General features: G+C 42.5%; 1 protein-coding gene across 2 annotated transcripts in view; it reads left to right on the top strand.

The window, feature by feature from the left end:
- The first annotated feature begins 2,240 nt into the window (after positions 1 to 2,240).
- Positions 2,241 to 13,255, top strand: part of LOC121006008 (protein 4.2-like) — a 42,470-nt gene continuing 31,455 nt past the window's right edge. Inside the window, exons 1-6 of one of the 2 annotated variants that reach the window (XM_040438887.1) lie at positions 2,241 to 2,343; positions 6,469 to 6,651; positions 8,334 to 8,567; positions 9,198 to 9,316; positions 9,909 to 10,037; positions 10,125 to 10,287. In XM_040438887.1, coding sequence (XP_040294821.1) covers positions 2,250 to 2,343; positions 6,469 to 6,651; positions 8,334 to 8,567; positions 9,198 to 9,316; positions 9,909 to 10,037; positions 10,125 to 10,287 — 922 coding nt within the window. In that variant the 5' untranslated portion in view covers positions 2,241 to 2,249. Of the gene's footprint in view, positions 2,356 to 6,468; positions 6,652 to 8,333; positions 8,568 to 9,197; positions 9,317 to 9,908; positions 10,038 to 10,124; positions 10,288 to 13,255 lie in introns of both variants that reach the window. The other variant, XM_040438886.1, reaches the window with a different exon arrangement.

A 13,255-nucleotide genomic window follows, 5' to 3' on the forward strand; every position in this document is an offset into this window, starting at 1 on the left:
TGTGCTGCTATCAACCTCTGCTATTCCAGCAGGCATGGCTGTCAGAGCGCTGATCCAGCATTTGCCTGGGTCCCTGCTAGGCTTATCTGTTTATCCTGGAGCCTCTCCTTGGGAGCATGTGCATTACTCTTGTCCACAAGGGAGAGTAATTGTTACAGCAGAGGCCCGTACCCACTGCCACCTTCCTGCTCCTGACGGACACAGCCCCAGGAGCACTCATCTGGCTCTATTGTCCTCTGTCCTGGTGGCCCAGACCTGCCGCTGACCCGCTACCCCAGTGGGCATAGCCACCAGATTAGTGCTACTCCACACAGGCTGACACCTTCTTTCTGCGTGCCTGATCCTTGGACTGATTTTGGATTGCGCAAACTCTGCCTGCCCTGAGGACCAGACATTGGCCAGGATAACTCCCTTAGGAGTAGTCTCAAGCCAAACTGTTCTGTAGGCACAGTGGATCAATAGCCACTATTTCACATTGCCTGCCCTGACCACAGCTTGTTTCCTAACTACTGTTTTGCCTGATCCCTGAGTCCCTTGACCCCCATGGATCAGCAGCCACTGATCAGAGACTAATCCAAGAGGTAATGGCCTGGTGGTTCCCCTGCAGCAGGGTCCACATTCCTGTACAGAGGTTAAAGGTTGAAGACCAGGGTGGCAACCTCGATAACCCCCTTAGGAGCCCCACAACCAAATCTGTTCAGTTGCACAGTGGATCCACATAAGCTTCAGTTGCAATGTGTCAAAACTGGTCTATCACGTAAGATCGCTTCCAATGACAATCTCTACCCGTTTCAAAGAAATAAAATAGGCATGGAGATAAAGTCTATCCAGTCTGACGATTTTCTTCAATTATCTTGAATTTGTCTAACTTGTTTTTTAGCTATGGCAAAAATGTTGGACAATATTTGATATACTGAGTATGTTGCATGAAGACACTGGTCCGTCATCTTTAAATGGGTACAAGCCACAATATTCAGCTCCCAATAGCCTGTCTACACTTGATGTGACTCAAGTGATACATTCAGAAGAGGTTCAGAAGGTACTGCAGATGACGTTGTTCTGTGAGCTGTAATGTATCTTATCTATAATGTACACATGTAGCATTAGGCAGCTTTTAGTCCAGGGCAGTTATCAAGAGTCTTGCATGGTATATCCCAGATACTGGATAAAACGTAAGTATAGTGGTGAGTAACGTTCCTCACTGGATCTCTAGGTCTAAAACTGTTGTACACACAGCAGGTGCTCTGAATAAACATATTCTAAAATCTAAATTTCCCCCCATATCTCCTTTTGTATTATCTTATGAGAAGCTCCTAAATTCAGAGGAGCCCAGGAGCAGACAAAAACTAAAAAAAAAGATCATTAGGGTGGATTTACACATGGCTGAATTTTTTATTTTTTTGCAGAAATGTCTGCAACTGTGCCATTCATTCTGAATGGAACGTGCAGAAATCTGTGTGCTTTTCGGGAAGATCATCGGGAAGGATAACGCTAGTTCATGATAACTGCATCATGTAAATGCGGCATCGATCACCCAACAAACGAGCAATAACGAGCGCTATTCCCCTTTCACTCCCATCTGAAAGGTGCTTTAAACAAGTGCTGATCTGCGATCGTTTACTGGCAGGCATCTGTCCATGTAGGAGGACCTGGAGTCTTCCAGATGTATTGACATGTATATTGAAGGATCCACAATGTAGTGCCGTGTAATAAGAGGATCCCACGGCTCAGGTGGCATGATGTCACTTTTGCATAGTATAAAGTCCTTCTTGCAATGCTTCTCTTCCTCTATAGGGGCGCTGCAGGAGATCTGAACACTTGAGGCTGGTTTCCTCAACAGATCACATCTGATTGTTGAGAGTCTAAGTACCAGAAATAGGACTGTACAAGCAATATTATTATAACGCTACATTGTTCTTCCAGGCTGGTCACTAGTTTAGGCCACTTTACCAGTTTCAGGCTGTCCTGTGATTATTGCATACATTTTATTATTTTAGATTGACATGCCAGTAAATATGGTCAAATGGACAATGATAGAACTTGCACTGTTGAGATTATTTTGTGACTCTTTGCATACATTTTCTAGATGCCTGGGTGCTGGTCTCATACGAATATATGAAAAATAAAAATATATCACTCCCACTTTCTAATATGTCATGTCTACAAGAGATTCCCCAGTGACGCAGCTATGAGCACGACTCCACCCAGACGTGCTTACAGCTGCTGTAGTAACTGATAACACGGTGTGAATGACAGATAAGAACATACTCCAACCTCTAGGAACTAACAGAACGCAGTCATCTGCTGAGCTGCAGGGGGACTCCATAGGAAACATGAAGCAAGGTAAGAAGACAGGTACTTAGGGAAAATGAGCTGGGGTTGTGATAGCAGCATGCTATAGTATTCAGAGGCACAAGGACTTAGGGTACTTTCACACTAGAGTTATTCTTTTCCGGTATTGAAATCCGGTAAAGGGTCTCAATGCCAGAAAAAAACGCATCTGTTTTGTCCTAATGCAGTCTGAATGGAAAGCAACCCGTTCAGTATGCATCCGGATGTCTTCCGTTCCGTCCCTTGTACGGTATTTGACATTACAAAATACCGCAGCATGCTGCAGTATTGTTTCCTGGACAAAATCCCGGAACAATACCGCACTTGCCGGGTCCGGCATTCATTTCCATAGAGATGTATTAATGCCGGATCCGGTACCAAGTGTTCCGGAAATTGCCGCATCGCCAGATCCGGTTTGCGCATGCGCCGGGCTTTTGATCTGTGTAAAAATGTTAATACTGAATCTGCTATTCCGGATGATACCGGATGAGACGGATCCGGTATTTCACTGGATCCGTCTAATGAATCCGGAAAAAAGAGCTTTCCGTTTGTACATGGCTTGCCGGAACTGCCTGCCGGATTCTAACAACGCTACTGTGAAAGTACCCTTACTTTAAAATCTCTCAATCAGTAGAAACCTTTTTTCGAACTAAAGACCAGAGAGTGATTTGGCTGCAGTAATGCTATATATAATAATATAGCCAAAATGTCCATATACATTACAGGGGAAATAAACGGTAGCATCAAGATAACAGAAAAGCCCCTAGAGGTCCCCCAGCTTACCCTTGTATGTGCCAACTATGCTCTTTTGTTTGGGATTTCCAAAAATTAAAACATAGAAACATACTGTAGAATGTGTTGGCAGATAAGAACCATTTGGCCCATCTAGTCTGCCCAATATACTGAGTACTATGGATAGCCCCTGGCCCTATCTTATATGAAGGATAGCCTTATGCCTATCCCATGCATGCTTAAACCCCTTCACTGTATTTGCAGCTACCACTTCTGCAGGAAGGCTATTCCATGCATCCACTACTCTCTCAGTAAAGTAATACTTCCTGATATTACTTTTAAACCTTTGCCCCTCTAATTTAAAACTATCTCCTCTTGTAGCAGTTTTTCTTCTTTTAAATATTCTCTCCTCTTTTACCTTGTTGATTCCCTTTATGTATTTAAAAGTTTCTATCATATCCCCTCTGTCTCGTCTTTCTTCCAAGCTATACATGTTAAGGTCCTTTAACCTTTCCTGGTAAGTTTTATCCTGCAATCCATGTACTAGTTTAGTAGCTCTTCTCTGAACTCTCTCTAGAGTATCAATATCCTTCTGGAGATATGGTCTCCAGTACTGCGCACAATACTCCAAATGAGTATATGCTGTTAGGTCAAATTCTAGTGAAGGGGTTGTCTCACTTCAGCAAATGGCATTTATCATGTAGAGAAAGTTAATACAAGGCACTTACTAATGTATTGTGATTGTCCATATTGCCTCCTTTGCTGGATGGATTCATTTTCCATCACATTATACACTGCTCGTATCCATAGTTATGACCACCCTGGAATCCAGCAGCGGTGGTCGTGCTTGCACACTGTAGGAAAAAGCTCCGGCATCTGTGGTGGTCGAGACCGTGTAAACATGCAAAGGCACGTGTGCGCAGCAGCTCCCATCCAGGCCACTTCGTATCTGCGCTGTAGTGGTGGTCAAGACCCCTGGAAACGAGCAGTGTATAATGTGATGGAAAAATGAATCCAGCCAGAGAAGGAGGCAATATGGGCAATCACAATTCATTAGTAAGTGCCTTGTATTAACTCTGTCTACGTGATAAATGCCATTTGCTTAAGTGAGACAAGCTTTTACTAGAGAGGATCCTATATTCAGGACCTTCATCTACTAGCCACCAACCCCCCAAATGTCCTTCTTTTGAAGTGCCTACTTTATGACCCATGTTCTCCTTTCCTTTATATAAAAAAAAAAAAAAAACTTGCTATGGGCCCTAGAAACTGCCTTGTTCCTATCGGTGTACTAGACCCTATCTTGTACTTTTTTCATTGTTAGATGATGTTTGAAACTTGGCAATGTCCATATTCAGATTATTTTTTAATATTTAAACATTTTCTGTGATTTTTAAAAAAATTGCCTACCAGTAGGAAAATCTGAAATAAGAAAGAAATAACCATTACTTATTCTGCTCCAGTCACTGGCCTCAGTAGTGATGTGCACATACATGCATGGCACCTGACCACCAGTGCAGAGAATAAATGCATGATGTACGTGATATCATCGCTAAAGGACCAGCGGGCGACGAAAAACACCACCACTGGAGCAACAGGCAATACTGTACCAGCCAAGTGTATGAGATTTGACAAATCTTATGTACAATTTGCAGTTTTTTCTCATGTGGGGAAATTGACCTGTTGTGCGGATTTTAAAATCACCAGCATGTCAATTTTTTGTGGGATTCCGCACCTTCTGTAGAGCGGTTTGTCTCATAGACTTCAATGGGGTTGTTAACATAAACAGAGAATTTGCACGATAATCTGCGACAAAAAAAACACACATAAAAACCGCACAAAAACCTCAATAGAGGTGCAGATTAGTAAACAGAAAATCTTCAAGAAATCTGCATAAAAAAAACACACCTATATCTGTGCTATTTTTGCAGTTTTGGTGCTTTTTTGTGTGGTTTTTATGCTTTTTTGGTGCAGGTTTTCTTTTAAAGTTTATGTGGAAAAACACTCTAGAGGTTTGGAATTGCACAAACAATTAACATGTGGCGGATTTTGAAATCTGCACAGCAGAACAATTGTTGCATGGAATAAAAAAGCAAAGTGTACATGAGATTTGTCTAACCTCATACACTTTGCTGATATTGTATTACGCTGCAACTTTTCCACACTAAAATCTGCGTGGAAAAACCGCATGTGATCCACATCGTGTGCAGTTATACTAAGGAAATGGGTATGGGAAAAATATGCTTTGTGACTGTTACTTAAAAACATTTCTGCTTCCTGACCATGACATTTAGCGGTTTTAAATTTTTTACAGGGAACCGGTCACCACAAAATGCAAGCTGCAGAAATGTTATAGAGCAGGAAGAGCTGAGCAGATTCATGTATAGTTATAGGGAAAAGATTCAGTATAAGGCCTCATGCACACGACCGTATGTATTTTGCAGTCGGCAAAAAATGGATCTGCAAAAAATACGGATGACGTCCGCGTGCATTCCGTATTTTGCGGAACGGAACAGCTGGCTCCTAATAGAACAGTCCTATCCTTGTCTGTAATGCAGACAATAATAGGACATGTTTTATTTTTTTGCGAAACAGAAATACGGACATCCGGAAACGGAATGCACACGGAGTAACTTCTGTTTTTTTTTGCGGACCCATTGAAATGAATGGTTCCGCTTACGGTCCACAAAGAAAACCAGAACAGACACAGAAAGAAAATACGTTCGTGTGCATGAGCCCTTACTTGTAATTCATCCATTTAAGGCTACATTCACATGACCATATGTATTTTGCGGTCCGCAAAATGCAGATACGCAAAAAATACGGATGAAGCCTGTGTCACATCCGTGTTGCATCCATTTTTTTTTTTTTGTGTGGATCTATTCTAACAATGCTTATCCTTGTCTGCAAAGCAGATAGGAATAGGACATGTTCTATATTTTTTGCGTGGCTACAGAACAGACATACGGATGCGGAAAGCACACAATGTGCTGTCCACATTTTTTGCGGACCCATTGAAATTAATTGGTCCACATCATATCCGCAAAAAAAACGAAACGGACACAGAAACAAAGTGCATTTGTGTGAATGTAGCCTAAATCCCTGCTCTTTCTGCGCTTAGGAGTCATGTGGGAGGTCCTGCTCCAAAGACTGACAGCTATATCTGTATGCACACTTATACAAAGAAGGCTGTCAATCACTGATTAGGACCACCCACTGAACTCCCAAGCCGAGAAAGAGCAAAGATTTAAATGAATGAGTTACAAGTTATACTGAATCCTTTCCCATAAAGCTATATGTCAATCTGCTCAGCTCCTCCTGCTCCATAACATGCTGTCTGAAGATCAGACGCCATGTTCAATGTGACAGGTTTCCTTTTAGTATATGTTGTATCTTGTATTTTATCAGATCTGCCTTTGAGATGTGACCTTCAAGTGTTTCAAAATAATAGTGATCATCGGACCATTGCCCTAAGTAGGGAGACTTGCCTTTTTCTCAGACGAGGGCAAGAATTCACCATCAGTTTGAAATTTCAAGACCTAACTTTAAGACAGGAGGATCTGAGCAAGTTTACCCTCATTACAACAACAGGTGTGTAATAGCACAACCAATCCAGTATTACACTGTCCAAAAATATAAACGCAACACTTTCAGTTTTGCTCCCATTTTGCATGAGCTGAACTCAAAGATCTGAAACATTTTCTACATACACAAAAGACCCATTACTCTCAAATATTGTTCACAAATCTGTCTGAATCCGTGTTAGTGAGCACTTCTCCTTTGCCGAGATAATGCATCCCACCTCACAGGTGTGGAATATCAAGGAACTGATCAGACAGCATGAATATTGCACAGGTGTGCCTTAGACCGCCCACAATAAAAAGCCATTCTGAAATGTGCACAGTTTTGACTTACTGGGGAGGGTCAGAAAACCAGTCAGTATCTGGTGTGGCCACCATTTGCCTCACGCAGTGCAACACATCTCCGTCGCATAGAGTTGATCAGGTTGTTGATTGTGGCCTGTGGAATGTTGGTCCACTCCTCTTCAATAGCTGTGTGAAGTTGCAGAATATTGCCAGGAACTGGAACACACTGTCGTAAACGCCGATCCAGAGCATCCCAAACATGTTCAATGGGTGACAGGTCCGGTGAGTATGCTGGCCATGCAAGAACTGGGATGTTTTCAGCTTCCAGGAATTGTGTACAGATCCTTGCAATATGGGGCCGTGCATTATCATGCTGCAACATGAGGCGATGGTCATGGATGAATGGCACAACAATGGGCCTCAGGATCTCATCAAGGTATCTCTGTGCATTTAAAATGCCATCAATAAAATGCACCTGTGTTCGTTGTCCATAACATATGCCTGCCCATACCATAACCCCATCGCCACCATGGGCCACTCAATCCACAACGTTGACGTCAGCAAACCGCTCACCCAAACGACGCCACACAAGCTGTCTGCCATCTGCCCTGAACAGTGAAAACCGCGACTCATCCGTGAACAGAACGCCTCTCCAACGTGCCAGACGCCATCGAATGTGAGCATTTGCCCACTTAAGTCGATTACGACGATGAACTGCAGTCAGGTCCAGACCCCGATGAGGACAACGAGCATGCAGATGAGCTTCCCTGAGACGGTTTCTGACAGTTTGTGCAGAAATTATTTGGTTATGCAAACCGATTGTTGCTGCAGCTGTCCGGGTGGCTGGTCTCAGACGATCATGGAGGTGAACATGCTGGATATGGAGGTCCTGGCCTGGCGTGGTTACACGTGGTCTGCGGTTGTGAGGCCGGTTGGATGTACTGCCAAATTCTCTGAAACGCCTTTGGAGACAGCTTATGGTAGAGAAATGAACATTCATTGCACGGGCAACAGCTCTAGTAGACATTCCTGCAGTTAACTTGCCAATTGCACACTCCCTCAAACGTTGCGACATCTGTGGCACTGTGATGTGTGATCAAACTGCACATTTCAGAGTGGTCTTTTATTGTGGGAAGTCTAAGACACACCTGTGCAATATTCATGCTGTCTAATCAGCACCTTAATATGCCACAACTGTGAGGTGGGTTGGATTATCTCGGCAAAGGAGAAGTGCTCACTAACACAGATTTAGACAGATTTGTGAACAATATTTGAGAGTAATAGGCCTTTTGTGTATGTAGAAAATGTTTCAGATCTTTGAGTTCAGCTCATGCAAAATGGGAGCAAAACCAAAAGTTTATTTGACATTGTTGTTCATTTTTTTTCTTTGCATGGTTTTATCGTCAGGTCCAAATCCTTCAAAACTAAATAGGACTAAGAACACTTTTAACATTTCCAGCCTTGGTGACAGAAAAACATGGAGCGCCAGAGTTGTTGACTGTATCCATGGCACGTGGAAGGTATCGATCACTTCACCAGCTGATGCCATCATCGGATATTACTCACTTTTAATCAAAATCAACAGTGGAATCATTGAAGACCTTGGGAAATTCATGATGCTCTTTAATCCGTGGTGTGAAGGTGAGTCTTTGAGACATAGAGAAGTTGGATGAAGACACTTTGGTCAACAAGAATGGGCCACAGAGTACTTACAAAGGGTGCCTCTCTCTGGAGGTTCCACCACTGCATTTTATGGATGAATAATTGATTGCAATGGGCACCATCATTGAAACCCGAGATTGTGGCGCATGCAACAATCAATTACGAATATGGGTTCAGAGTCATCATTGAGTATATTTGCACATGCGTTGCTAATCAAAGGAAGGGCGCATGTGCAAGAATAAGATTTTCTCGTGAGACTCACGGCCATTTTAATCTGATCGCATAAGGAAAAATGCAATTTACCTGCTGTAGATGAACAGTCCCTCTACCACAGGTAAATTATTGTGATAAATTAATCGGTAGCAGTACGAACCAATTCACATCACAAGCATGAAGCAATGCTTTCTTTCTCCTGTGGTGGCACTACAAGGGAACTGAACATTTGTTGTTGTGTACCCCAAGATAGTATAGCTGACCTCTGAAGGTATCAGCAAGATGACAACTGTGATGAGCTTGTTTTCGGAAGATCCTTCTGACAAGTGGACAATCCCTTTAGTGCATATTCTTGTTAGATATATAAATCTGTTATAGCTTTAGCCTCTTTTTTAGATGATCAGGTGTACCTCTATAATGAAGCAGAAAGGCGCGAGTTTGTTCTCAGTGAGGACAGCATCATCTACCTGGGCACAGAGAGTTCTGCTCAGCCTCATCCTTGGCACTTTGGGCAAGTAAGTTTCCAATTAAGCTTGCACACTAAGTTCACCACTTGACAATTATGGTATTTTTAGCAACCTTATAATAAAACACTCTTCATTTTAAAAATGTAAGTTTTTACATTTTGTTTATGAGGAGAGCTATAAACAAGTAAAAGTCATTCGCCAACAAAAATGTGAAATTATTTTTTAATGAATTGGACCTTAGTCGCCCAACATCAGTCTTTCTTACCTATCCCAACACAACTTCATGGGCATGGCTACCTAAGCTGAATGCTATCATTATGCCCTGCTGGGTGCATAACAAAAGTAGGTTAGACCTCACTAACACTGTAACCACTGATTTACTTCTAAGGTTTAGTCTGTTCATCCCATGGACCTAAGGAACACCAAAAAGGAAGACTTTGAAAGTGTTGTGTGAAGATTTTACTCTCCAATCTCCACCCAAAATACATTTGTTTTAGCTGGAGACTTATTTTAACCCTCAATTACACAAGTGATTAGGTCTGTAGGTCTTGAGTTATAAGAACTAAAGCAGCTGGAACTATGCATTTAAAGATGCTGGTTTTGTTAATGTTGAGGAGGACATGACCACTTTATTCCACAGTTTGAACAAGACATTCCCGATATTTGCCTTAAGTTTCTCGATATGAGCCCACGTTATCAGGAGGAGCCAGAAAAACACTATTTGAAGAGAAATGACCCAATCTACATAACCCAAGAAATTGGTGACATGGTGAGAAAAAAAACTTAGAACTTTAGAATATTTCCCTCTACTCCATCAATCCCAAATTTATTTTATATACCTTTATATTGTGTACAGATTGGCAGGTGGGATGAAACAGACAGAGTAAATTTCATGTGTGAGAATGGAAGACCATCCTATGCGTTGCTGAGTAGTGTCCCTATTTTACGTTTATGGTTCCGAGATGAAACTCAGCCTGCTTATGGACATCACTGGGTTTTCGCAGCTGTACTCTGCACAGGTAAGTGTTTTAAAAACTTTCACAAACCATAACTAAGGAATATTTTGAGTAAAGCAAAAGTATCAGAAATATTTTAAAGGGGTCTGTCAGCTATTATGATCTTGGTAAACTGCTGACAGCAATAGGTAGACGCTAGGGAAGGCAGTGCAAACATAGCTTTTGTGGAGCTTTTCTCAGGAGTAGTGTGAATATGAAGTTTTATTCAGCCAGGTTCTGTTCATGCAAGTGCCCACAAGGCAGAGCTTCACTGTGAAATGCATTATGGATTGAGCTGCTTCACAGCCCCTCCCTTTTTTCAGCTGTATCATCCAATTAGGAGACCACTACAGCTGTCACTCAGCATAAAGGGGAGGTGCTATAAAGCAACTTAATCCAGAGAGCACTTAACAGTGAAGCTCTGCCTCTTGATGCCAAACATACCTTAAAGTCCACCAAGTCCATTCCATTAGGTAATAACAGCAAAAAGGTACTCTACTAGGTACTAAAGCTGGTCTTGAAGAGTTTAAATAATTCTCGGACTACAGCATTCATTACATGTGACATTTTGTGTTGAACCTGGAGAAACGACTTGCTATATTACCAGTAGCTTTATTGGGCATTGTTCTTTTTGACCACTTTATTGCAAACACTGAAAGTTTGTGACTTTGGCTAATAAACCTAATTTGCAATGTTGGTTGAATAATTAAGTGTTCTTGCATAGCAAGACCACTTAATGTTATCTCACATATATATTATTATTATTATTATTATTATTATAGCAAATTTGCCACCCTAACTCCTCCCACAGTTTTTACACTACATAGACAAAAATTTACCAAAACGTGCAGATTGTTCCCGATCGGATTGCTATTACTTTGTGGAGCGATCCCACCCCCGGGGCCCCCGTGGCGGGCCCCGGAAGCCCCCTTTTTTCCCATAGACTTTGACAGGGTACATTTTCAAATCGCTCCCACTCGCCGGGCTTTGACGCTAAAGTCACCAAACTTGGGTCACTTAGTCATGGGATCAACCCGAAAATATTTGGCACATTTCGGGGACCCACAGAACCAATCAAAATCTCCCCATTGACTGTAATGAGACGTTCAAATTGCTACTCTTCCCACATTTTTAGGAGTACAAATTCCAAACTTTGCAGTCTTGGTTGGCACCCACCCTAGTACCTTACTTGTGCTTTGTTAACCGATCCCACCCTCCGGGCCCCTGGGACGGGCCCCCAAAATCCACGTTTTTCCCATTGACTTTGACAGGGAAAATTTTCAAATCGCTCCCAGTCGCACAGATTTGAAACTAAAGTCACCAAACTTGGGTCACTTAGTCATGGGGTCAACGCGCAATTTGTTAGAACATTTCGGAGACCCTAAAATGTGGGCGGGGCCACACAGAACCAATCAAATTCTCCCCATTGACTATAATGAGATGTTCAAATTGCTACTCCTCCCACAGATTTAGGAGTATAAATACCGAACTTTGCACTCTTGGTCGGCACATACCCGAGTATCTTGCTTGTCCTTTGTTAACCGATCCCACCCTCCAGGCCCCTGGGGCGGGCCCCCGAAAACCTTTTTTTTTCTCCCATAGAGTTTTATTGGAAAAATGCAAACGTTTGTCACTCATACAGCTTCGGAGTGAAACTCACCAAACTTGGGTCACTTAGTCATGGGGTCAACCTCAAAATTTCTGTCACATTTTGGGGACATTAAAAAGTGGGCGGAGCTACAAACAACCAATCAGATTTTCCCTATTGACTTCAATGAGAAAATTTTAAATTGCTGCCATTTCAACAATGTTAATGGCAGGGTTGTTAAACTTAATATATTCGGTTAATAGGTGACTAGAATTCAAATGTTTAAAAGTGGGCGGAGTCTACAACGGCCAATCAAATTTCAGCCATATGTTTCAATGGGAAAATTTAAAACTGACGCTACTCTTAGAGGGTCAATGGCAAATTCACTAAACTTGGAACAGTTGGTCAATGGGTGACTGGGATTCAAATGTGAAAAAGTGGGCAGAGCCTAAAATAGCCAATGAAATTTCAGCCATTTAACTTAGACCACCAGGTGACCCCCCCCCCCCACCGGACTACCAGGTGACCCCCCCCCGAACCACCAGGTGACCACCCCTGGACCACCAGGTGACCCCCCCCCGAACCACCAGATCACCCCCCCTGGACCACCAGGTCACCTCCCAGAAATGCAAGAACACTTCACACAATTTCCCCTGAAATTGTAGCTTTTCTAGTTGTGATTGCAACTGTAATTATTTAAAAACAAAAATCCAAATCCTTCCTCTGGATCAACTTGCAGGATAACAGGCTGAGCTGGATGGACAGCTGTCTTTTTCGGCCTTATAAATTATGTTACTATGTTACAAATATAATGTATCCTGTGATGTTCCTGTGGATTCAAGATATGACCAGTGGAGGTCCAGCCCCAAGAACTTCCACTGATCAACATAAAAAGGAGGGTTGCCATGATCCCTTTATTTCAACATCTGACACAGCTTCATATAGGCTGAGTTACAGTCCAAAACATTTATACCAGCTTATGGCAGTGAGTCTGGTAAGGGCCACCAAATGCTAGGAAGTCCTACCACCTCTTTGCTCAAATCATACATTAAAAAGGTTTTCCAGGTTCAACATATTGATCACCTATCCTCAGGATAGATCATCAATATCAGCTTGGTGGGTGTCCAACACTTGGCACCTCTTCGATCAGCTGTTTCAGACTGTTTCAAAAACTATGCAGTGTAGTCCACTGTGTAGTCTCTCGCTCTGGTATACTGCAACTCAACTTTTATTCACTTGAATTGGAGTTGAGTGGCAGCAGCCCAGCCAGTAATCCGGCCACTATACTTTGAACGGCGCTTTCTCCTTCCAGCACTTGAGGCTAATTGGTGGGGGTTCCGGGTGTTTGACCACCACTAATCTGATATTAATGACCTGTCCTGAGGATAGGTCATCAATATGTGT

The sequence above is a fragment of the Bufo bufo genome, chromosome 6 (genome assembly GCF_905171765.1).
Source record: "Bufo bufo chromosome 6, aBufBuf1.1, whole genome shotgun sequence".
Classification (NCBI taxonomy): domain Eukaryota; kingdom Metazoa; phylum Chordata; class Amphibia; order Anura; family Bufonidae; genus Bufo; species Bufo bufo.